The sequence below is a fragment of the Nerophis lumbriciformis genome, linkage group LG13 (genome assembly GCF_033978685.3).
Source record: "Nerophis lumbriciformis linkage group LG13, RoL_Nlum_v2.1, whole genome shotgun sequence".
Taxonomy (NCBI): Eukaryota; Metazoa; Chordata; class Actinopteri; order Syngnathiformes; family Syngnathidae; genus Nerophis; species Nerophis lumbriciformis.
This window is the reverse complement of record NC_084560.2, coordinates 31,997,543-32,024,119: the sequence shown is the minus strand read 5'-3', so window position 1 is coordinate 32,024,119 and position 26,577 is coordinate 31,997,543. Positions and strand designations below refer to the sequence as shown.

Below are 26,577 nucleotides of genomic sequence, written 5' to 3'. Positions count from 1 at the left end.
TAGCTCGAGTTCTGTTGGCCCGCAACATTGTGTGGGATTAAAATAAAAACAAAACAACAGTAAAAATGTTAAAAAGAAAAGAGCAAAACACTTTTATGAAATGAGAAAAGTCCAAAATGTTATACAACTAACACAAGGTGAAACTCAAACAATTTAAATATCTTGCAAAGTCCATTCATGTCAGCAATTCAACTTCAAATGTCAAACTAATATGTTGTATAAACTCATTGCATACAAAGTGATATATGTCATGCCTTTATATCTCATTATTTTGATGGTCATCGCTTAGTTTTTTGATAACTCCAAATTTTCAGAAATTTTCAATTCAAGGTTTTCATAAACTGTAAGCCATAATCATCAAAGTTATACCAAAAGAAGGCTTGAAATATATTGAGTTCCATTATCAGCCTTTTTTCATTTAGTTTCACTTTCTAAATTGATTGCTGCAATATACAAACTTTGCACAATGTTAAAAAATAATACATTATTTCACCACCATATTTGTTTTAATCAAAATGGCCCTGCAAGCTTTGACTTTTTTTTTACATATCAGTATATAGTTTGGACACCTCTGCCTTGAAAGATTGATGCAGCATATTTTTTTCAAGATGTCCATAGAAAGAATGTACAGTAGTACCTCAACTTGCGTGCTTAACTGATTTTGTGGTGGAGCTCTTAACTTGAAACACACGTATCTCAAATTAATTGGTGCTTGGCTTCTCCAAACCAGCACAATTTTAACATGTAACAGGCCTTTTAAAAACAACTACTTTTGAGTAAGAAATAATGTATAGCATAGGGTTTCCCCTTAATGTAGCTAAACATGGTGCACTGCTACAGCAAAATCATTGCCTCCATAGCTTGAAAGTAAGTTTTTGTTTTTTTAAGAAATAAAACAAATTAAAGTAGTATAATGTATTGTCTCCTCGAGAATAAGTCACACAAAGTCCGACACAATTTAAACATTTTTTTTGCCAATTTTATGATAACTGGCCCAATTCCAACAGATTTTACCTTCCGTGCACAGACACTTCCTCATTCTCCGTCAATCCACTTTCAGGTACAGTGTGTTTGGGATCATGGGAGAAATTAACATCAAATCAAAAACCACACAACCATAAAATATTACCACAGCAGGTCTTTAGAGTATAAATGGATATAGAGCCTATTAAATGCGCACTATTGACAAGTGATGCACCAAAAATTTGCCCCCCGAAAAAAACTTTGGTCACCAAAAGGGCGCACAAGACGCACACGTTTGTCTGGAGCATAGTCACCATGTCTGCGACGTGGAAGCAACTTTAATGTATCCCAGCTATACCTGCGGATAGCGATCTACAGATTCAGTGGTGGCTTTTAAGGAAAAACATTCCAACAGGAACAGCTGCTTGAAGTGTGATGTCATGGTCGCTGCTGCTCGCTTTTCGTATTGAATGTAGGGACATAAGTAAAGTCTCTAAACACTAAACAGTCTATACAAACACTAGAAAAAGATTCTAGATATGTTGCTAGTCGTTTTTACTAAAAAGTATCACAAAGTCTCTAGACCCATGATAAATTCTCAACAAAGTACATTGTACAATAAGTAGCAACAATTGTAAATAGAGCAAAACGATATAATATATAAAAAATATGTCAATACTAAATAATAATAATATAGATTTGTTTTTGAATGTATGTATACATTTTTTGAGACATTTTAAAGAACATCTTAACGTTATAGCAAATTATGCAAACTATACAATGATGTCACGGTGACCGCGCCTCCACCAGAGCCCTAACCACGCTCACAGCGCCACAGTTATTTTGGCAATGTAGGGGAAACCCTGGAACAAAAATAGAGAAAAACGTTCTACGAACATCCACTTCGTTTTATGAAATGTAATAATAATGTACGTTTACCTTGGAAAGTGGACTTCTATGGTAGCTTATTCAAGCTGCTTGTCTGTCAAACACACCATCTGCAACTTTTCCATATTTTCATGGATACATTTCAGCCGTTTAGATATAATTTTAACATTCTTGGCTGGCGTTAGACTCATTCTGCTTCAGTACGGTGCAGACTGGCAGTTATACATTGGAATTGCTTCGTCAAGTTGCAACAGCTCAGTCATGTTGTTGATGATTTCTTTACTGAATATCATCCACTTCTGCTTCTCAGCACAGTCGTTCACATCTTCTTTCCCATGGTTGGAAAACAAAGTAATGTCAATCTCTAGCTATAAGCTAGTGCTAATGATTAAGACTAGATGTTTTGGGTGGATCTTATAGGGCTCATTGCGACATTTGCTGAGCCAACAAACGGCGGGCATGCTTGTAACTGAATTTTTTACTTGCAACCTAAAACATAACAATAGCAGAGCGACTGCTCTTATCTCGAAACACTTTTTTGCATTTTCTTCAACAAAATAATATATCAAAATACTTTTGACTTTTTAGTATGCAGCCCTTGTTGGAATGGCAATTTGTACGTGAAAAAATTTAATAATTACAATTTTAGGGAATTGTGTCATAACATAGTGAGGTGATTATGCAGTATAATTCTTATACAGTATATTCACTGTAACAAGCGGCCCTCTGAGACCAGCCATAACTGCAATGTGGCCCTCAATGAAAACGAGTTTAACACCTGTGCTCTTGAGGTTCCATTGTAAAGAATTATGGGTTTCTTGAAAACACAATGCACACAAGTGCTTGAGTAATGCACTGTGCAGCATCTATGTGTATTGAAATTGATGTGAAGACTCAAATTGCTGTCCATGTATTTGTCCTAATGTGATCCTACACAGCCGAACAGGTTTTTCCTGCAGCCAAAGTGAAGTTCCAAATGCAGAACATGCATCAATACATTTTGGTAAATGAGTCACGGGGGGATTATTGGTCATGAAGCACTTGGATTGCCAGTAGTAACAGGCTTGTGGAGTTGTCGGGCAAAAAGGCAGTGGCGGTAAATCGTCATCATGGCTGCAGAGTGCCGAGGTGGTCTTGAGTCTAGCACATTCCCTCTAGCTGGATTGCACCAAGACCAAACAGCAGTAAGGCTGATTAGTCATCACTGACGCACAAGCATGATGTACAAGAATGTAGGCCACAGGAATCTTCTCCAACTAGAAGAATGTGTCTGTGTGTACATTTATATGTGCATTATCATACAGTGTGTGTGCACATAGATTAAAAGGCGGGTTTCAACAAACTGCACCCCAGAAATAAAATATATTTTATATTTTAATATTTTGAGGATGGCCTGGATTCACTGTGGCTTTAAGAATTCATGAATGCATTAACAGCCCCCCACCACCACCACCACCCCACTTTCATGACTTTCTGTCCCGCTGTCAGAACAAACGAGACGAACATCTACTGAAGAAGAGAAACGTCCCGCAGGAGGAGAGTCTGGAGGACTCTGATGTCGACTCAGACTTCAAAGGGGTAAGTGAGGTCTTAAGATGAGGCGTGACATTACCTCAGAGCTTATGTTTGTCAACAGTGTAGCACAAAACAATGTCAATGTGCCGCGATTGTACAGTCCCTTGCATTTGAGCAACCGTTATAATTATGACAGTACAGTCTATCTTCTTATTACCTTTACAGTCACCTTGGAAGTGTGTTAGGGCTCATTATGTTCGTTAACTGCCATGCATCCCAGTTTCCCAAGAGACGGATTTATGTGCTGCGACACAATTGTACAGCAAATGTTGGAATTTATCTTTCCCCTCAATGAACCGCAGCTTCTCAGTGACGACAGCACTCATGCAGCCCCAGAACTTTATGCTACCACCACTATGATCGACTTTAGGAAAGACATTACTGCACATACTGAAATGTATCTTTCCCCTCAATGAACCGCAGCTCCTTAGTGGTGACAGCACTCATACTTGACTTAAGGCAAGACATTATCTTCATTCTGACTTGTGCCAGCTATTTAGAAAGGACTGTGTGTTGACCCATTTTCAGTGAATATTAAGTCCATACTGTTATATAAGTTTTACACTGACCACTAAAAATATCCAAGATTACTTTCTACAGGTATAATATTTTGAGAAGACACACTGTCAAAAATGCTTGCACAATGTTAGAGGTGTACTCAAATTTGTGAGCTACTTTATATGAAGTAACCAGTAGGGATGGGTATTGTGTACATTTTAACCGATGCTAGTAACAAATCGATATTTGAAAAACCGTGCCGGTGCCTGAACTGGTACTTAAAAACGGAAAACATGCTAGTTTAAAAAAGAAACCAAAAAAATTGTTGTATTCTGATGTAATTTTGTGCTATTTGAAGTTGAACACAATAGTAATGGAAATACTTAGTTATTTAATTTATATGATCCAAGTAACACATTCAAAAAAAATATAATGAAAATAATATCCACAACAACAAATTTTCATAATTATTGCAGCATAGATAACATGCAGCATAGATCATATTGATGCTGATAATTACGAGGGGTCGTGAATGCAACCTTGCTCATGAAGTGCCCTGCTGCTATTGTTGTGGCTACTTGTTAGTCTAACACTGCAGGGCTAGCGGTGTTATGAAACTGGGAAACCTGCTATTTTAAATATTTTAAAAAATAAAAATAGAAAATAAAATTGTATTCTGCTGCAATTTTGGGACATTCAAGTTGAACAGACTCGTAATTGAAATATTTCAATTACCGGTATATAAATTAAATGATAACTTTAAGTAAATAAATAACCTTGCTCGCTGTAACTGTCATTGGTGCATAATGAAGTATTTTATTGTTATCGTGGCTACTAGCTAGCCTAGCACTGCAGGGCTAGCTGTGTTATGAGGCCTGCATTTTGCATGTTATGATTATAGTTAGTAAAAAGTCTAAAAAGAGTGCCAGACTCTGTCCTGTTGTCAGGACGCTACATTACTCACAAGATATTACTTGTGCAATATCACTGCCAAACACTTGTTGCAGGTGACTCAGACTGCATTCATTTAGCATCGAAATGAGGCACCGATAGCTTTTTTTTTTCGTTGTGGGTACTACCGTTTACATTGGCATCAGTGCTATTTTGCAAGCCAGTTTTGGTGCCCATCCCGAATAATCAGTGGATTAGCCTTTGTTACTCTTAATATTTCAACTTACCGTATGTTTTTCTCTGTGCAGCAAAACGTTACTCTTGATGCCATCTTACAAGTAAGATTCTTCCGATTTTAGTCAAAAATGTCCTCACAAGACAGCTCTACTGTTTGCTAATGACGGCACTCTTCTCCTTGCTTTCAGAACGCAACCAGCGACAATGCGGTCATCCAACTCAGTGCAGTGCAGGCAGCCAGGTGAGAGAGAGACACACACACACACACACACACACACACACACACACACACACACACACACACGTACATGCATGTTCACACACCAGTTGATTTGAACAAGACTTTGATCCCTGTTTCCCCTTTGTCAGAAAACTGCTCTCCAGTGACAGAAACCCTCCTATTGACGACTTGATAAAGTCTGGCATCCTGCCCATTTTAGTCAATTGCCTGGAAAGAGATGACAAGTGAGTCTGCCTCATCCAAAAAAGAAAAACGTTTAAAACATGAGCTTGTAGTGAGTGCGTAGGAAACGCAGCAGTCAGTTGACTGGTCCAAGCCAAATATAACGGCATTCCTGCCTTTCGGGAGGTCCACGATTCCCAGGACCTTGTGTTGAAGAATTTAAAGGAGGGAGGAGTAAAAAAGGATTTGACTGTGGTCGCCATAACCAAACTCGTGTCACGTTAACATGGCACACCTGTTTATATATATATAGGCTTTTCTGTTAGTTTTGACAATGCAGCGTTTCTTGTTTGCATATCACTTGACTCGTTTGGCCCTCAGTCTGCTTTTGTCCACCACCAACTGCCCTCCGCCAATGTCTCCTAACTGTCTGTGTTGATGTCCCCCGCAGCCCCTCTCTTCAGTTCGAGGCAGCTTGGGCTCTGACCAACATTGCCTCTGGGACGTCGGCACAGACTCAAGCTGTGGTTAAATCCAGTAAGTTGACCCCACACCCCTACAGTGTTCCCCAGCTATTTGTGTATGTAGGCTGACAACCCAGCAATCATTTGTGTTTACCATATGGACACATTTGTTTGTGTTATTTGTGATGAATGGATTTTATGAATGATTTGTGCATGGGCAAAAAAGGATGATAGTTGTGTACTTAAATAGGTTGTCGCCTTAAACAAACAAAAGCCACCTTTGCTTGTTTGTTTTTACCCATCAAAAATAACAAGTGGTGTCACTAAGAATATATGATTTACTATAACCCTGTTCACACAAGGCGGAACATGTTTGGCTTGGGGTGTTTTGGCATGTGGTGGCATAAGCACCGGAAATAGTGTGACATCATAGCCGACACATTAAAAAAATCACAAACCGCTTTAACTCCTTTCTGTAGCACATGAATCTGCAGGTCTTGGTTTTAAATTGATAAAAAAAACTTGAGAACAAACCTAATTAATAAAAACATGCATAAAATGCAGAAAGTGCAAACTTTGTATGTATCACAATTAGTGATGAGACAATTAATGAAAACTAATCTGAACAATTCGGTTGACCTGACAGTTCGCATCATGGGTGCAGATGGCAATGGGGACAGGGGGTTGTGTCCACCTCAGATTCATAGTGATACCGATTGCGTGCTACGTCGATGGTGCGGTCAAGGTATCCGTGAATGTTGGAATTTTAATCGGGGTCTGAAAGAGGAACTGGTAGCTATGCCTGCAGGGTTCTACTAGGCCAGTCACAATGTACAGATACTACTACGGGGGCAGAATAAATTCATTAAGGTGACAACAATGTAACCCTGCAACATCCCGTTTGCATATAATGAGAGATACAGCCACCGTACGACGTTCTATGGCAGAGATTCCCAAACTGTGATACCACTAGTGGTAAGCTAAAGAATCACTTAAATCAAACACATTGTAACTGTTCAAACTGTGTGTAATGTTACAGTGGCCAAGATATTTAATGTACTTGTTAAACAAAACATATGCCTCGTTTTTAATGAATAGTTTGGCCTCCTATGCTCCTATATTTAAATGTTGGTCAATATGGTGGTAATTGGAGAGCCAAGTGTTTTCTGAGGTGGTACTTGGTGAAATAAATTTGAGAACCTCTGTTCTATGGCTTTATTAACTCGCACTAACAACATGCATTCAACTGGACCTGCTGGCGGGAACATTTCCTAGTTCCAATTACTCTAGAGGAGGCGCGGACTGCCTTGTCTGTTCTCTAGCACAGTTAATGCTTATCTCCCTCACAGACGTCACAAACAGGTGCAGCCTTTTAAAGACACACACTCACGCGCTCTGATCTCATGATACATTTGTCAATGGTAAACACGGCTTCAACTTATTGTTTCTATATTATTATTATTACTTAAGCTACTTCTGTCATTTAAAGGGGCTGTTTGCAACGTGCTCACAGTTAAATTTTTCAAAGCAAACAATATAACGACACCATTAGCTCGCTTATGTTACCGTTAGTGGTTTAACAGAACATATTGGTGTTAAAACTGTCTATATTTTTCACATTTACTAAGTCTGTGTGGTTAAAAAAAAAAATCACCGGCCCTAATAAAATGATTGGTGTTTACGGCAGTCACATACAAAAGCAGTCTAACAGAAGCGACGGACAATTTGCATTCATGCTGTTGTATACATTTGACTATACATTTAATGATAGCTAATGTTAACTATCCAAATCGGTATTATTAGCTAACATCCAAAGCTAATGCGCGTGCATGTGTTACTTACGTACGTAATTACGTTATGTTTTATAAGCCGTAAGAAGGCGGATGTAACTTCGAAAAGTTAGCGCCCTCTAGACATCTGTGTAAATGTTGCAAACAGCCCCTTTTAAAATGTGAATTTCATGCACAGTATATAAACTTTTTTATTGATGCACATATGTTGTTTGCACTACAGTTATAATTAAATGTTTGAATTAAACACATTTTGATTAAGACATGGAGTTGAAAATAACTGAGTTGAAATGATATGCTGACAGTTCAAAAATCCCACCTGTTTACCGGAACCAGCCCATTTTGTAAACCGTCCACCAATAATCACAATACAGCTCACATTCAAAAAAAAAAAATGCTGAGACCTTAAATTAGTACAAATAAAGGCCTCCTCTCAAGTAACCTGCAGTTGAGCCAATAAATCCCTGCGGGCCACCATTTATGGTAAAAATTTTTACTGACATCTCATTGATTATTTTAGCACCTGTGTCCCTTTTGTAGGTGCAATCATCCAAGTAATAATCAATTGTTGATTGCCGTTTGGTTTTTGGCTGCCTAAATTAACGTTGATATTTGTTTGTCCAGATGCAGTGCCGTTGTTTCTGCGACTGCTGCACTCTCCCCACCAGAATGTATGTGAACAGGCTGTTTGGGCGCTGGGAAACATTATAGGTTAGTAGACCATGTGTGTAGGAAAACTACAAGTGATGTGTACAAGTGAGACCATTTTAGTGATGGTGGTATAACTGTTTTGCACATAGTGATTCTTTGTTGAGCATTAGAGCGATTGATTGGTAGCACCGACATTTAATCCTTCACTATCCAGGTGATGGCCCACCGTGCAGGGATTACGTCATCTCCCTGGGCGTGGTCAAGCCACTGCTCTCCTTCATCAACCCTTCTATCCCAATCACCTTCCTACGCAACGTCACGTGGGTCATTGTGAACCTCTGTCGCAATAAGGACCCGCCCCCGCCCATGGAGACAGTGCAAGAGGTAGGATTGTTTTTCCCCTGCATGTGTGTCAGACAGAATGAGTCACACAGAAATGGTCCACAGCTCTGCCACTCACCGGGGAGGTTCTAACTTCATTGATCTTTGCAGAACTTCAAGTCTTGACAGCTATTCCTCCTTGTGCTGCTTTCCCACTGTGCCATGTTTTTTTGCGTCATTTGCTGAAACTGCTCCTCCTTCTCGGATTGATCTCCCTTCTTACCTGATTTTTTTTCTCTCTTCTCTTTCACACAGATCTTGCCTGCCCTCCGTGTGCTAATACATCACACAGATATAAATGTAAGTATATGAGCAATGAGTGATTTGCCAGTGATGTACTCTAGTTGTTGACATTTTCTTTTCTGGGTTTAGATCCTCGTCGACACAGTGTGGGCTTTATCTTACCTGACGGACGGCGGTAACGAGCAGATCCAGATGGTCATCGACTCTGATGTTGTCCCGCATCTTGTGCCTCTCCTCAGCCACCAGGAGGTGAAAGTGCAGGTGAGACTTGAGATGCCTCAGCGGTGTCCAGACTGAATGAATCTGGATTGTGACATTAATTGCCTTTGGTACGTTTCCATCTGCAGACGGCGGCTCTGCGAGCGGTAGGGAACATCGTTACTGGCACAGACGAGCAGACACAAGTTGTCCTCAACTGCGAGGTCCTCAGATACTTCCCCAACTTGCTCACACACCCTAAAGAAAAGATCAATAAGGTAACCATGAGCAGGGTCCACTTCCCATTTTGAACACTTTTTAAAACGGTTATTTCTTATGAGAAATAATCATCTCCAAGGTTAAAATACCTTTAGAAACTATGCAGAACAGGCAATGTTTTAAGGAAATATTTAAAATCCTTAACAGCCATACACATGTATATATGATTTAGCTACTGTAATATCCATCAATCCCTCCATTTTATATACCGCTTCTCATTAGGGTCACAAATGAGCTGGAGCCTAACGTAGCTGACTTCGGCCGAGAGACAGAGTATGCCATAAATTGGTTCACAGCCAATCACAGGGCGCATGTAAACCAACAACCATTCACATTCCAGTGTTTACCAGTGAACTGCAATCAAATGAATCTTAGATAGGCATGCATGTTAGCCATAATAGCTTATTAGTTTAGTGTGTGAGTGAGTGAATTAAGTGAATTATATTTATACAGCGCTTTTTCTCTAGTGACTCAAAGCGCTTTACATAGTGAAACCCAATATCTAAGTTACATTTAAACCAGTGTGGGTGGCACTGGGAGCAGATGGGTAAAGTGTCTTGCCCAAGGACACAACGGCAGTGACTAGGATGGCAGAAGCTGGGATCGAATCCGGAACCCTCAAGTTTCTGGCACGGCCACTCTACCAACCGAGCTATACCGCCCCATTTAGTAGTCTAAAACATCTGATACACTTAAAGGGGAACTGCACTTCTTTTGGAATTTTGCCTATCGTTCACAATCATTATGAGAGACATAAAGATGGATGGATTTTTTTAAATGCATGCTAATTGTTAAATAACCCTAAATAAAAGTCCGCTCACAACGGAGCCTATGGGAACTCCACTATTCCACCCATTATATCTGATAAATAACTATTCAAAAAGCGTCAATAATCCATTTACATTTCATGACTTGAATATTAACCAAGTGTTGGCGATATTGTTATTATAGGCGCTAACGCAGACAAACTATTTATAGCGGCGACGTGATCACTTCCGTGTGTCCCTAAGTTTACATCCTCGAGTGGTCTGCTGTTTTCTCGCTTCCCTGCTCCCTGTAAGTTTATTGTAGATCATAATTCAGTTCTCACCTGAAAACTAGATGGCTGAGAATATAATCTGACAAGTTGGTACACTTTAACAGCTATTAAGGACTTTGAACTAGCGAGAACGACACAAAAAATTGCATTCCCCCTTTAACAGAATCCAATATAGGTAAAACTCAACATATTTTAATATAATGCAAAAGTTCATTCATGTCAATAATTTCACTTCACATGTGAAACTAATATACAAACATAATATGTAAACATTCAATCCAAAGTGGCAAGCCTTTATTTGTTATAATTTTGATGATCACAGTTTTTTAAAACCCACAATTTTCTGAGGTTTTCTGTGGAAGATTTTCATCAGCACCACTGATTGATAGCTAGCAACTAGCAATGTAATTGCTACCTAGCTGAAATGCTTAAACATAAGCTAAAAGTCATAATCATCAGAATTATATCAATAGAAGACTTGAAAAATATAATGTATGTTATGAGCGTATGTCATTCAATAGTTTTACCTTGTAAATCTAATCGCTGGAATAAACAAACCTTTGCACAATATTCAAAACTTTTTTTTTTTCACCTGTATAGCTAAAAATGGTACCAAATTCACAACAGCAATGTCCTCTGCATATTTGCAGAGAGAATAGTCTTGTGAGCGAAGCTGTAGTAGCAGTACCACACTATGCTAACGCTATCTTCCAACAACAACAAAAGTCAGGGGCTTACCAGCATTACCACTTGATTCTCCACGGGCCCTGAATATACAGTAATAGAAGCCATCGCAGCTTGGTAGTAATTTACACCTGCGCTAGCAGGCTACAAATCTCTTGTTCAGGTGCTCAAAATGATCCATACTACATAATGATCATGCAAGGTAAACATCTGACTAAAAGTGTTATTTTATTGATTATATTTGTATGTGAGAGTCTTGTAAGATTACCGCTGATGTGGTGCAAGCTCACTATTAAGTAAGGATGGCAGCCATAACCTGGGAGGTACTTTTTTTTACTGCACACAGCACTGTCACCGAGTGCGCCAGAAAACCCAAGAGTGCACTTTTGGCCTTCAAGATAAAATGGCTGTGCGTTCCATCCTCTATGACTGCGCTAACAAAATAAGGGCCCAGAGAGAAATAGCTTACATATTTATTGTTATTATTTTGCACGCAAAGAAACAGTACCTTAAAAGGGAATTTTGCCCTATTGTTCACAATCCTTACTAAGGACAAAGACACATGTTTTTTTTGCATTCTAGTTTGTAATCATTTGCTCGTTCTAGGTGGCTAGCGACACAGCTAATGGGAACAATCCGTTCTGCCTCTAAATCACACTAAAAATGCTTCCTAAAACCGCCAACGATACTTATTTTAAGTTCCATCACCTGTATAATAACCAATCTGTAGCAACATTGTTATTGTAAAAGGGAACACTGAGTAACTGTTTTTCTAGCATAGTAACACATTGCTCACAGAGAGACACACACTGCTACGGCAAGAGGTAAGCTAGCTACGGCAAGAGGTAAGATAGAAACTTCTTCGTCAGAAGCTGAATCGCTTTTGAGTTTGTACTGCACAACACAATGCCATAGGACACCAATCTGTACTGACTGAAAAACATGAACGATCATATTACAGTATCTGTAAAGTATTAGCCCACATTTCATGTTTTGTTTGTACACATCTAGCTTAACAGTGTATGTAGTTGTAATAACATACATTGTGTGCTGCATGTATCATGATCAATATTATGGTGACTGGCCGATGGACAATTGTCTCTTTGTTTGGTCCAGCTGGCCAGGGATGTTTCTGTTTGATTTGAGTAGGTGGGAAAAAAGTTAGTCCCACTGCAGGGTTTGTTCGCGCAAACAGTTCGTCTTTTGTCCAGTTCTTTTAAGCAGTGTCCCCATAGCTTGGCTCCAATCTCCACATTTACGGTCCTGAATCTCTCTCTCCTGACGACTCTCGTGTGCTCCAGCCTTTCACCCTCTCTTCCTGCTCGGTCATCTTCTATAACCGGTAGTTCACCCTGCGTTTATTCAGTTTTAAAAAGATAAGGTTGTAAATCCTCATTTGTCCAAAAATAGCCGTCTATTACAAGGTTTGCCATGATTAGCAAACACAGGCTTTTGTTGCCGGAAGTAGGGAGTACGTTACTATTAGAAGTAAGAAGTACCTTCTTATGTGCACTGAAATTAATGCGCCTCAGAAAATTAGTTACAATAATGCTTAAAATAAACAAAATACAATGAATACTGAATTTTGTTACAAACGTGTGTGTTACATTTAATTTATATACTTACATCATGTATATACTATGTTGATGGAGGTTTTTGAAGATGTTATCAAGATTTTTGAAGGTAACACAGGGGACTCCGATTAGCCACATCTTATGAGCATTTTTTTATATTTAAAATGCAAAACACTTTAAGCTCGATATGTGTTATTGTCCCTCATAATGATTGTGAACGAAAGGCAATATTAAAAAAAAAAAGTTCAGTTCCCCTTTAATCCATGATGGGAGACTCTCAAATTTCAGTGCCGCTCCCGAAAATGGTAACGTCCGCTTTTTTTCAACCGAGTGCTGGCCCAGTCACATAATAAATGCGGCTTCTGCACGCACACACAAGTGAATGCAATGCATACTTGATCCACAGCGATACAGGTTACACTGAGGGTCCCCTAATAAACAACTTTTACACTGTTAGAAATATACGCCACACTGTGAACCCACACCAAACAAGAATGACAAACACATTTCGGGAGAACATCCGCACCGTAACACAACATAAACACAACAGAACAAATACCCAGAATCCCTTGCAGCTCTAACTCTTCCGGGACGCTACAAGGTGTGTGTGGGGGGGCGGGGTTTGGTGGTAGCGGGGGTGTATGTTGGGTTCTGGGTATTTGTTCTGTTGTGTTTATGTTGTGTTACGGTGCGGATGTTCTCCCGAAATGTGTTTGTCATTCTTGTTTGGTGTGGATTCACAGTGTGGCGTATATTTCTAACAGTGTTAAAGTTATTTATACGGGCACCCTCAGTGTAACCTGTATCGCTGTGGATCAAGTATGCCTTGCATTCACTTGTGTGTACGTGCAGGAGCCGCACATATTTTGTGACTGGGCCGGCACGTTGTTAGAATGGATGAAAAGCGGACGTGACAACAGCTCGTAGAGGACATTAAAGGCAGTGCCTTTAAGGCACGCCCCCAAGACTGTGGTTCGGGTGAACTACGTGATATTATGACTAATGAACACCTTCGTTCGATAATGAAGGGTGCCTCAGCTCAAATGAAGGTTGCCTCAGCTCAAAGGCTGAGCCCCGACATTAATGAACTAGCATCCAAGAAAAGATGCCAGGTATCTGCTTGGGCACATCAGATTCGATCAGTGTGTTGCAAACTGATCAGTTTAAAGTCCAGAATGGTTGGTTTATTCATTGTTATTTTATTTTCAAATTTATTAGCCTGTGGAAAAAGTTAATGTTGATATTTACCTCAGAAGGCTGCAAATAGAAAAGAGGTATTCAATTGTTATTTAAATTGTATTTGATATGCCGTTGATATTTTTTTATTATTATTATTATTATTTGAAACTCGATTTTGCATGTCACTATAAATTTATATAAGCCTTGCTTTTTCAATATTCAATGCAAAACTTGTTTGGGTCCCTATTAAAAGGTTAATTTGTTCAACCTTGGCCCACGGCTTTGTTCAGTTTAAAATTTTGGCCCACTCTGTATTTGAGTTTGACACCCCTGAATTAGACGTTCGTTTTTACAATTCCGTTCTTTTCAAAATGGCACTTTTAAGTCTTCTTTACAGTTCAGCTTTAAACTCTCCAAAGTTGTTTTTGCTGAAGTGAAAAATAAAGTACAGAGTTTGGACATTTTCGTTATTTAAGCGCAGATCGAATCGTGATTAATCGATTTAGAAGCTTATAAATCGAAATCGATTTCAGAAATTGTTCATGATACCCAGCCCTAATCATAGGATTTACAGGGTGTTCATCTGATTGCTATGGAATTATCCCATTTTGCTCACAACTTCTAGGAGTCAATTTGGTATAATTCCTGGTAATTGCTGTGTTTTGGCTTTTTAGAATGCACAAAACTATTTTACAGGAAGTTGGAATTGGGTCTGTATGTTTTCCGAAAGGCATACGATTATCTTTGACTCCAATTTCAGAAATAACTCAGATTTCTAGTCGTGTGCTTATATCCGCACAAAAAATGCTTCCGAGTGTGAGTGAGAGACGGAAAGTTGGTATTGAATGTTTTTGTGATTGGCTATGTTTTGTAGGAAGCAGTCTGGTTCTTGTCCAACATTACAGCTGGGAACCAGCAGCAGGTCCAGTCTGTGATCGATGCAGGACTCATCCCCATGATCATTCACCAACTGGCCAAGGTCTCTTTCTAATTTATGAGTCAGTGTTTGTATTACAATAGTTATTAATAGCATCTTCTACCCTTGGAACCAACTGTGCTTAATGCTTTACTAACATGGAGCTTGCTTGGAAGAAAAAAATGTAGCACATACAGTACATGATATTTAATGATAGCCTGTTTCTCTCCACAGGGGGACTTCTGTACTCAAAAAGAGGCAGCGTGGGCCATCAGCAACCTCACCATCAGTGGAAGGAAAGACCAGGTGAGCTTTTTCAATAATCTCCCATTAAAGTCTCTTGCCAATGATTGGCTTTAGCTAGAAAGGGGCAATTCCAACAAATTTCCCATTGCAAAAACTTTTTGGCCCATTAATAATGTGTCTAAAATATTTTGATCAACAAAAAAACATTTAAATCATACCTAAGAGTAAATGTTACAATTGTCTGTTTTATGGTGTCTGCCATAGGACAACAAATTAAATGTCCCTACTGTAGCTATTACTGGCATTTTCATTGCGGTGCTTTTGCTCATATATTGCTCAATATGCACAGCCCCTAATTAAATAAATAAGCAACAGGGAAACCTGAGGCTCTGAGCTAAATCCTTAGACACTCAAGTGTGACATAAGTAACTATTGTTTAGTGGCACCTCGTACACCGCTTGTACCTTGAAAAAATGTATTCCGTGCTTGGTGTCCCAAAACAGCAGCATTCTAACATTTAACATGCCTTTTAAAAAGAAAATGAAACGTTTAAAAAGGTCATATGATTTATTTTTTTCTTTTTGTGAAACACTTCATTTTGGTGTACATAACATGTAACAATGTTTTTTGGGTGAAAAATTTGCATAGATTTTGTTTTACAGGCCTACTTGTAATATTTTGGTCCCTTTTGAAAACAAGCCATTTTGAGAGGCAGAGTTGTTAGATGCAAATGAACACCTCACCATCCCTCACACTGAGTCAGCATTTTCCTTCGCCCAGCAGAAATACTTTGTAGTTGTTTTAGCTTTCTTGCTTTTATTGTGGACTTTAGACATCGATGATCGGCACCAGCCATTTATTTTGAGTGACTTTCAACACAAAACAACCACAACACAACATCCCAGATGATATAGCGAGACCAGCGGCTCATCGTGTTTTATTGTCTGCGCAATAAGACGACTATGCGGGCAGAAGAGAGAAAAACAGACGCCAGGCTGCAGGTCTGTAACTATACACGGAGGTTAAACTTCTACAGAGTCTATCTCTCCAATGCTAAATCCTGGACATATCCATGGGTATATTGGCAGTAAAATGTTTTTTATTCTATATCATGTTAATACTTTTGCTGCTGCTTTGAACACTAAAACAGTGGGGGCTCAAGTCGGCTGCAGTAAACAACGCTACGAGCGACATTGTGAATGTGATAGCAGATTATAATACTGACTGGTCCATTGCCAAACACAATAGGCACTGATCCAATTAAAAAGTAGTTTTTAGGAAACAGTGATGCTATTGTCTTACATTAGCAGGCTTAAGCGAGCTACACAACAAATCGAGCTAAAAATGCGAAGGTATTATTCACACATTTCTAACCTACTGTTATTACTTACCGTTTCATTGTCTCCTCCATTTCCATAAATAGTCACTGAGCCCGCTATCCAGAGTATTTTTTTCCAGAAAATCTATCTTTTTGTCAAGGTCCGTTGTTGAAGCAGGGCTAATCTTTGCAAACACTTAAAGCGACTTTTCACAGATGAAGGCACATTGACACGAATCATAAAAGTTAAAGGTAAGACAATTTTTACTTCAGATGAGGCTAAAAGTTAGTGTAGTGTCTTGCGCTGTGTAAAGAAAACAAACAGAGCATTTTCCTTCATTCGGTTTCATTGTTGACATGATGTTGTAGCATGTTGATGCACCTTTAGTAATAAATACAGCCTTTAGTCTTTTTGAATACAATGCCACAAGCCTGACACATCTATCTTTGGGCAGTTTTCCTCTATGCCCATTTCTTTTTACAGCACCTCTTAAGCTCCATCAGGTTGGATGTTAAGTGTTGGTTTTCATCCAGGATGTCTCTGTACATTGCTGCATTTGTATTTCCCTCTATCCTGACTAGTCTCCCAGTTCCTGCTGCTGAACAACATGCTATTGGCCTTTTGACAAGCGGTGTCTGGTTTCCTCCAAACATGACACCTGGTATTCACGCCAAATAGTTCATTTTTTGTCTCATCAGACCACAGAATTTAGTTTCTCATGGTCTGAGAGTCTTTCAGGCGCAACTTGGCAAACCTTTTACTCAGAAATGGCTTCTGTCTGGCCACTCTCACTATACCATACATGACTAATTGGTGGATTGCTGCAGAGATGGTTGTCCTTTGGGAAGGTTCTCCTCTCTCCACAGAGGAATGCTGTAGCTCTGACAGAGTGACCATTGGGGTCTTGGTCACCTCCATGACTAGACTAAGATGAATGCAGCAATGTACAGAGACATCCTGGATGAAAACGAATGCTTCCCATCCAACCTCATGGAGCTTGAGAGGTGCTACAAAGATGAATGGGTGAAACTGCCCAAAGATAGGTGTGCCAAGTTTGTGGAATCGTATTAAAAAAGATTTGAGGCTGCAATTGCTGCCAAAGTTGCATCAACAAAGTATTGAGCGAAGGAATTGAATACTTATGAACATGTGATTTTTTTACTTTTTTATTTTTGATATGTTTTCAAAATTCAAAGAAACCAAAACGTTTTCACATTTTCCTCATGGGATATTGTGTGTAGAATTTTGAGGACAAAAAATGAATGTATTCAATTTTGGAACAAGGCTGTAACATAACAAAATGTGGAAAAAGTGAAGGGCTGTGAATACTTTATGGGTGCACTGTATGTTTCAGCCTTAGCAGTGCTATACGCTTGATGAGTTCTTTAATTCAATCAGTACCATCCACTTCTTTTAGCACTCCTTCACACTCATTCAAAAGATGGCAAACTTGAGGCTTTGAGGGAAACCTTTTTACACTAAATTACGACAGAAATAGACAGACAGCATGTCACGTCTCTATCATAATTTACATTTGTCAATTTTCAATTTATTTGGAAACATGTTAAAACTTCACAAGCACACATTTTGCTCAAGTGGTCAACAGTCCAAAAGGAGTGGAAGGAAGCAGAGCTTGTCTGATCACATTATCAACATAGGAACAGTTAGTCCACCAGATGATAACTGGGGTATATTAATCTGCTAATTTAGCCAGTTATTAGTTCTAAAATCGTTGCAATTTTGCATAATGTACTATTCTCGCTTTCCTCTGCAACCTGTCAGTCAGCTGTTTTAGCCCCCTCTGCTGGTTACTTTCAAGTGGTGAAACGTATTTTTTTTGCTGTCCAGTGTAAAAAAGGCAGCTATCTACATAGGCTCCAGCACCCCCCGCAACCCCGAAAGGGACAAGCAGTAGAAAATGGATGGATGGTTGTCTACAAATGTTTTTGTTTGTGTCTGACTTGAAAATTATTATTTTAAGGAGAACATTGCTGATTCTGTTGTGATTTGTTATTTGTATGTTGTAATCAAGTACGGATGTGTTGTGTATACGTGTGTCTTTGTGTAGGTGGAGTACCTGGTGGAGCAGAACGTCATCCCGCCCTTCTGTAACCTGATGCTGGTCAAAGACCCCCAGGTGGTGCAGGTTGTCCTGGACGGCCTAAAGAACATCCTCATCATGGTGGGCGATGAAGCCAGCACCATCGCTGAGATCATCGAGGAGTGCGGAGGTGCATATAGCGTGGCTTTAGCTTTGACTTTGACACTTGTCCACTTTTCATTCTACAGCGCATGCTTTTTTTTCTTTTTCTCCTGATATCAGGTTTGGAGAAAATTGAGAGCTTGCAGCAGCATGAGAACGAGGACATCTACAAGCTTGCCTTTGAAATTATTGATCAGTACTTTTCAGGAGATGATGTAAGTGTACCACATGCAAGAGACATACAATGTTTCCACCCAGCAATGAAATTGAGTGGGGTTTGCCATGGTCCATATTGCTGTAGGATGGTAATTTGGTGCATGTCACAGAACAACTAAGTGAGATACATCACTATCCATAGAATGGAAAATAATAATAATAATACTACAACATCAATGCATAGCTGAAGGAAAATATTTTAATTGTATGAGATGTCACAATATTACAAGGAAAAAATTAATAGTCTTACACATTACAGGAATAAAATAATTGTATTCTAAGAAAAAAGTTTAAGCCGTGCATTTATCCTAATTTATTTTTCTGCTGAAATAGAATTTAACCTATTAAAATAATGACTTTTTTTTTTTTTTCTCGAAAAATAGGACCTAAATAAAATCCTTTATCCTTTCCCCCATTAGTAAATGCTAGCCTGGTACTTGTTAAACACTGCAAGTGAACAAAGAAGGGGGTGGATTAAAATAAACTCTACTTTTTCCTACTTTTTTGGAATGGACAAATGTAAGCACGATGGTCTTCTGTGGAACTTTGTTAAGCATGTTCCATATACACCTCGGTTTTGAGACCGAAAGAATGAAAACCGAAGCAATTTTCCCATAAATAATGCAAATTCAGCTAGTCTGCTTCAGACCCAGAAAATATCAAATCAAATCAACTTTATTTATAAAGTATTCACAAACTAGCTGAGACAAGCTCCAGCGCCCCCCGCAACCCCGAAGGGAATAAGCGGTAGAAAATGGCTGGATGGATAGAAAAGCAGTCATAGACTGCAGACCTCTGGCAATAATAAAGAATCTATTCAACAAATTATTGTGAGGGAAATGTCAGTTCATAATCCAAACTTGTGACCTCAATCGCTCCAGAACAATGATGGTAAACATTGTTCACTCATGCCACTCTTTATCATTTAAGATGTTTATGATGAAGATGTCTATGCTTATGGTTTCTACAAAACGGGAAAAAAATACAATTAGCAATCAAACAATGCTAAACATATGCAATCTATACAAAACACAGATGGATGTTCTTTCCCCTTTCAAAGAAGATGACATGAAGATGTTGCAAATAATTATAGGGAATGGCTAATCTATAAACTTAAAATATTGCAATTGAATAGAATACAAGACAAACAATAAGTAACATAATAAAAATAAATACATGAATACCAGTACAAACAGCAGTGCAACAGTGGAAAAACAGTGCCAGATTTAATATCCTAATGGCTTATGAGTAAAACGGTTTAATTTTGAAGAGAAATACTATAAATTGTGGCAAAACTCACCAAATACTGATAATTCATATGGTCCATGTAAAGAAGTTTGGTGTATCTGAACATTACGAACAGCCACTTAATGCATCAGCTGCTCAGTTTATGCAACTATAATAAATTGTCTAAAGTAGAAGCAATTAAGGTAAAATACATATCAAAGTACGCATAAACATTGAACGTCCAAATTAAAGTAAAGGTCTCTGAGGAGAGAGAGCCACTGTTGTCTGATGGCTGCCAGCTGTGAACCGATGAGGGGCAACTGACGAACTTAGAAGACACTTCAATACTGCAAACTTGGATGATCGATTGCGGGCAAAGCCACGCCCCATAAAGGATGTACTAACAACCATGGGATGCAGATGCGTTCAAAGTGTCCAGGAAGAACTAGAACTGAAACCTTTTGAACAATCCTAACTCTAGGCGGTGATCTAGATCAGCCCCAAAATCTAATCACGTCCCTTATCCTGTTTCTCCCATTTCCTGAAAAGTTTCATCCAAATCTGGGCATAACATTTTTTGATTTATGTTACCTAGTAGAGAGGTAATATTAATCATAGTTTAAAATGGATTTAAAAAATGCTTATTTGCATTGTGTGGGATATTTTGGCAAGGGGATAGATTCTAACGTACGTGTTATCGTGCGTCTTCTCCTCAGATCGATGAAGATTCCAGCTTGATCCCTGAGAACACTCAAGGAGGAACCTTCAACTTTGACCCTGCGTCCAACATGCAAACCAAGGAGTTTAATTTCTAAAAAGGAAAAAAAAGCCAGGATGTTTGCTTCAAGCAGCTGCACGGGTACTCTGTAAATTCCCCCCAAACCCCACAACCACCGCCACTCCCTTTCCCTACCTCCTCTTCCTCCTCCTCCCACACTGACATTCATTCAGCTCTGTTCCCAACCTGGATGCATCACTTCAACATGGATCCTCACAGTCAACACTGAGGGATTATTTCAGCGCCGCTGCACTGAAGGCTGCTGCCTTTTTTTTTTTTTTTTTTATCACCATTTGGCAACCTACACATGACAGTCGTTTTTCCCAACATATCACACAAGCACACTTTAAACACATTTTGACAAGCCATCATATCACTGCGGTGGAAAAAAACTACTGTTTTTGTGCTTTTCCCACACACAACTCACTCCTCACGCCACAGCTAAGCCATGATTACCCCCTCCTTGCCACACCTCACTGAGGGTGAACAGCTCCACGTTGGAACTTTTGACTTCTTCACGATGTCACTTTTTATTTTTTATTTTATTTTTTTTCATCTTCTTCCTTCTAAAAATAGGATGCCGAAGTCATGATTCTTCCCATGTAAAAAGTGAAGTGCAGAGACTTCCTGTCCGCTGGAGAACACTTAGAGCTCATGACTCCCCTCAAATGTGAAACTCGCTGTCGTCGGGAGGGCGGCAGCCGTGCGGTTTTAAAACCCACCCAAAACTGATCTTTTATAACTACATGGTTATATATTTGTTTTCAAACAATATTGGGTCTTTTAAAAGTTTTTAGTTCACAACTTTTGGTTGGAGCTTCCATGATGTTTTGGTTTGGACCTTTTCTCCATCTCCTCAGTCTTAGGCTAACATCCGCAAACGTATCGAGGCATTTTAGGACCACGCTGACGAGACAAAAATGTTAAGCTAAAGTTGAGAGAACTATGTAATGAGGAACAAAAGTCGAGAACGTTTGTGGAAAAGGTTAGTTTAGAATAGTAAATTTGATAGTGATACTGTTACCAAAGTCTTGATATCATGTCACCACTTTTTTGTTGTAATATTGCCACTATGTTCTCTGAATATTCCAGGACGGGAATTACACCTTTTTCTTTTTTCTTTTTTCAGTAAAGAATTTTTTTTTTTTTACTAACATACAAGTACAATCAAGTTGTACTTTTATGAGGAAAAAGTTGAGCATAAAATTGACATATTATGAAACTTTTTTTTTTTTTTTTAATATGTAAATTTTATGCTCAACTTTTTCCTCATACAAGTACAACTTGATTGTCATAATTGTTCAAATTAGTTGTACTGTAGGTTATTTCTTTTCAGTGTGGTCCTAATAGTCTCTTAAAGCGTTAATAGTCACTATTTTGAATAATTTTTTAAATGGGAGAATGGCGTGTCACAGTGCTGCTTCACGCTCTCGTGTCATTACTCGATTTAAACACTTTGTATAAAAAATGTGATGTGTATCTCTTTGCCGTCTAATGAACACACATATATACATATATAAATATATATTAAGTATATTGACATGAAGCCTGTACAAAGCTGCTGCAGCTGACACTCGGTGGACAACGTTGACGATGACCTCGCTGTCAAAGATGCTGAGGCACTTGTTTTTTTGTTTTTTTATTTTGGACTTGCATACGTATTGTGATGACATGCTGATTTATCATTGGAATGGAACTGTTATTTTTCTTCGTAGTGGTGTCGGGCTGATACCAGCTGATGTTGCGATATTATAGCGCTCCTCTGGTTGGCTGCTAACTACTGAAGGGGGGGGGGGGGGCGTGGTAGTTTATAAAGGAACACAATTGTACAGTGCGGGTGTACAGTCAGTCATGCACTAGCAGACTTCGAGCGAGCCACTTTAAAGATTTACAATTTTGTTTGCCTTGTAGCCAAATTGGATACAAGCTTATGTTTGTTGCAAGATTTTTACTTGCTCGTGAAGAAAAAAAAAAAGTTGTTTTAATGAACACCAGAAGAAACCGCAACAGACAGCGTTTTGGCCTCTGATTGTTTATATCTTTTTTATAAATTTTAGATTGAAACACTCGTCTCTCTTTAAGGTGGCTCATTGTTGCTTTCAACTCCTGTGCATATTAAAAACAATTTTGAGTTGAAAAAAAAACACTTTTGGTGCCTTTTCGTTTTTCATTTCAAAGGTCCTAATAGAATGGAGACGAGAGCAGGTTTAAATCTATAAATATACTATATTAGTGTTGTGACGTTCACAAACAAGTAGAGTCTTTTGAACGGCTCTTTTACTGTCTGCGAACGAGGGGAACCATTTGGGAGTCGTTTGTTTTCTGCGAGCCATTTTTATATTAAAATTGTCCACGCTGCCTACAGTACATCTTCACGCCACTTTTAGTGCTGTACCAGATTCACATTTTTTTTATGTGCACAATTGCATTCTTGTTGTAGATCAATTGCGTTCATCATGTCTTCTTAATGAATAGGTACACCATTCTTGTTTTGAGTAAGAGATGTCTCTTACATGCTAACACTTCGTCAGAGCTAGTGTGACATGTCTAAAAAACATCTGACCGGGCCAGGAAACTTTGAAAATAAAGATCTTGTTCCTAAGTATTCTAGTTGTATTTAAATGTATTATAAACATGCATTTCATTACTACTTGTATAAATGTATTATGTAGGTTAAAATGTTGGTGGAAAACTTCTGTTTGCATGGACTATCTGTATCATGCATACTTGTTATATGTATTTTAGGTAAGGGAAAATACAAACACAGCATGATGATATGGTACCACTTAATGAAATGTATATAAAGTACAAGCCAAATTAAATGACATTACAAATAATATCCACCATCAGAGTAAATTTTAGGAGAAAAATATAACAACGAGCCAGTATTCTGAACGACTCTTTGATGGGAAGCCATGAATCCCATGTCTACGATATATACTGTGTGTGTGTATGTATATATATATATATATAACAAAGTATATTTATATATTTGTAGGGCGGTTAAAGTTAAAGCGATTAACCACAAAATGTTGCATTAATCATGTATGAACAATTTATGTATTACTCTAATTATTTTGACTGCACATGCTCTTTTACCTTAACGGTCAGTGATAGGTCAATGCATGGAGGAGACTCCGACTGCTGTGCTCGCTGGCAAATTTCACTTCAAAATAAACCCAAAGGGTACTTTAGTTGAAACTGTTAGCACATTTTGAGCAAAAGCATGGCGTGCATTCCCATTCAAGTAACCCTTTACAAATGTTCATGTATTACATTCTGACAATAAAATTGCATTTGGGTCAAAATATTGGGGTCTTTTTTAAAGTTAATTTAAATGATGCACGGAAGTAATTTACTGCTATTCATAAAAGTTTCATTCATGTGATTTAAAAACTGTTAAACATCTTTATTTTTTTTTTTTTTTTATCTGCTGGTGGATTATTCTGCTCACCTTTGACCGACCTAAAATTGTTCCATTTTTACTATTAGCGTCACGTTAGCTGTGCAGGTGTACAAATATTTTTTCTTTATTTTTCTCAAGTTGTGAGTGGAGTTTTCTGTTCACTTAAAGAATATAAGATAACATTTTTTTTTTTTAAAGGTAGGATTGGCTGTTATTGTCATAGCCCAACAGGTTTCCAAAAATAATTTGTTCTTTATTTTTCTCACGTCGTCTGTAGGACTGAAACATTTTTTATTTTACATTGAACGCAGCCTAATTTGGCACAGTAGCTTGTTTTTCTTGTCTCCGGCTGTTATTTGTCTCTGTGTGTTAATTAATGATTAAACGACACACTGACAGAGTGTTAACACAAATCACCAAAACAAGATAACAAGGCCAACATTGGAATAGAAGCACTAATAAAACAGTCAAGATTTTTTTTTTCCATTGTAAATTTGACATCATAAATGTGACTTTTTTCTTAATGTTGAATCCAAATTGGCCAACATAGCTATTTGAAGGGAGCTGGTGTTCTGGGGGAATTAGCTACCCATAAGAACGCTACTGAGCACACGCACTCATACGCATCAATGCTAAATGTTTCCTCAAACAAAAATTAAGGTAAACAATATTTATATTGTGGTTATTTTTTAGCATTTCTTTTACATACCAGGAAACAAACCGAAACAAAAATGATATGAAACTTGATTAACCTAAACCTGGTTGTTTGTCTATACCAGTCCAGTGGTTATCAAACTTAAGTACCACCTCAGAAAGCACTGGGCTTTCCACGTACCACCATAATGACCAACATTAAAGTACAGTAACGGACCCAAAATTAATGATTTAAAACAAGACAGAGGTTTTATTTAAAAAGTATATTTAACACATTACACACAATTTGAACGGTAACACTGTGTTTGAATATTTAAGTGATTATTTGGCGTACCACTGGATGAAGTGGCACGCGTACCACAATGTGAGAATCACTGGTCTATATACTGTATGGCAGGGGTCAGCAACCCAAAACCTTGAAAGAGCCACAATTAACCAAAAATACAAATCTGTCTGAAGCCGCAAACAATTAAAAGCCTTATATAAGTCTTATAATGAGTACATGACGTGTCTATATTAGCTATAATAGCCTACTATCAAAATGACTAGGTGTCGCAGACTGAAGCAAATCTTTGTTGACAGAAATGTTGAAATGTAATATTTATTCTACACATTTTTACAACATTAGAAACCATTAGTAAATCAGAGGCTACTCAGAAGGTGACATAAGTCCCGGGAATTACTGGCTTTTAATGGCCAAAGGTATAGATGTGAGTGTCTAAATGAAAGGAAACGGCAGGCTGTCGTCTTTTAATAGATTTATTACAATCTTTGGCAAGCTAGGTAATGTTTGCTGTGGTCTGGAACAACATGACACACAAACAACTGAAACAATCTGAAATGCAGCCAATATTACATACAAATAATGTGTCATGAGACATGCAAAACTAAGTTATATACAAAGAGGACAAAAGTAAAGGATATTAAATGAGCTGTAATATACCTACACATGAGGCATAATGATGCAATATGTACATAGATAGCCTAAATAGCATGTTAGCAATGCAGTCATGCACTGACCAAATATGCCTGATTAGCACTCCGACAAGTCAATAACATCAACAAAGCTCACTTTTGTGGATTCTCGCACAGCAAGAAAGTTTTAAGGACAAAATGAGACAAAGGAGTGGAAGATTTTACATGTAAAAAAACTGTTGCCACAGTCCACACTATGGTGAGTTCAAGAACCGCCGAAATTAGTAGGACAAAACGATGTTCACCAAATACTCTCATTAGTGAAGCATACCGTACACACAAACATATTAAACAGTGGACTTTCTAACAATTGGGAAGGTTTGTGTCATGTTTGTCCTCAAACAAAAAACATACTAAAACAAAAAAATATATTTTCCCCCCATCTTTTTCCATGTTCAATCTTTTATTAAAAATGCTCCAGGGAGCCACTAGGGCGGCACTAAAGAGCCGCGGGTTGCTGACCCCCCGCTGTATGGTGACGAACTGAATGTCAACAGTAAGTATTTTGACATGCTCATATATTAATGATAATATAAACTACAAGAAAACACTTGTTCCAGGATTTGTTTCAAATTTTTTTCTGAAAATTATGTTACTTATGTTTACTATTGGATTGCGCAACTGGTTGCATTTTCTTTATGAAGAAGCACCTTTTTTCCCCCAGACGACCGGATGTTCAGGATTCGTTCTTTACGAGGAT

At 38.3% G+C, this 26,577-nt stretch overlaps 1 protein-coding gene across 1 annotated transcript in view; it reads left to right on the top strand.

Annotated features, from left to right (window-relative positions):
* Nucleotides 1-21,143, top strand: part of kpna3 (karyopherin alpha 3 (importin alpha 4)) — a 31,335-nt gene extending 10,192 nt beyond the window's left edge. Inside the window, exons 3-17 of the mRNA XM_061971008.2 lie at nt 3,340-3,429; nt 5,124-5,153; nt 5,241-5,293; nt 5,422-5,517; nt 5,907-5,992; nt 8,334-8,420; nt 8,575-8,744; nt 8,997-9,041; nt 9,114-9,245; nt 9,332-9,460; nt 14,812-14,916; nt 15,088-15,159; nt 18,487-18,649; nt 18,742-18,836; nt 20,781-21,143. Of these exons, the coding sequence (XP_061826992.1) occupies nt 3,340-3,429; nt 5,124-5,153; nt 5,241-5,293; nt 5,422-5,517; nt 5,907-5,992; nt 8,334-8,420; nt 8,575-8,744; nt 8,997-9,041; nt 9,114-9,245; nt 9,332-9,460; nt 14,812-14,916; nt 15,088-15,159; nt 18,487-18,649; nt 18,742-18,836; nt 20,781-20,879 (1,452 nt within the window). The 3' untranslated portion in view covers nt 20,880-21,143. The remainder of the gene's footprint in view (nt 1-3,339; nt 3,430-5,123; nt 5,154-5,240; nt 5,294-5,421; nt 5,518-5,906; nt 5,993-8,333; nt 8,421-8,574; nt 8,745-8,996; nt 9,042-9,113; nt 9,246-9,331; nt 9,461-14,811; nt 14,917-15,087; nt 15,160-18,486; nt 18,650-18,741; nt 18,837-20,780) is intronic.
* The last annotated feature ends 5,434 nt before the right edge of the window (nt 21,144-26,577 follow it).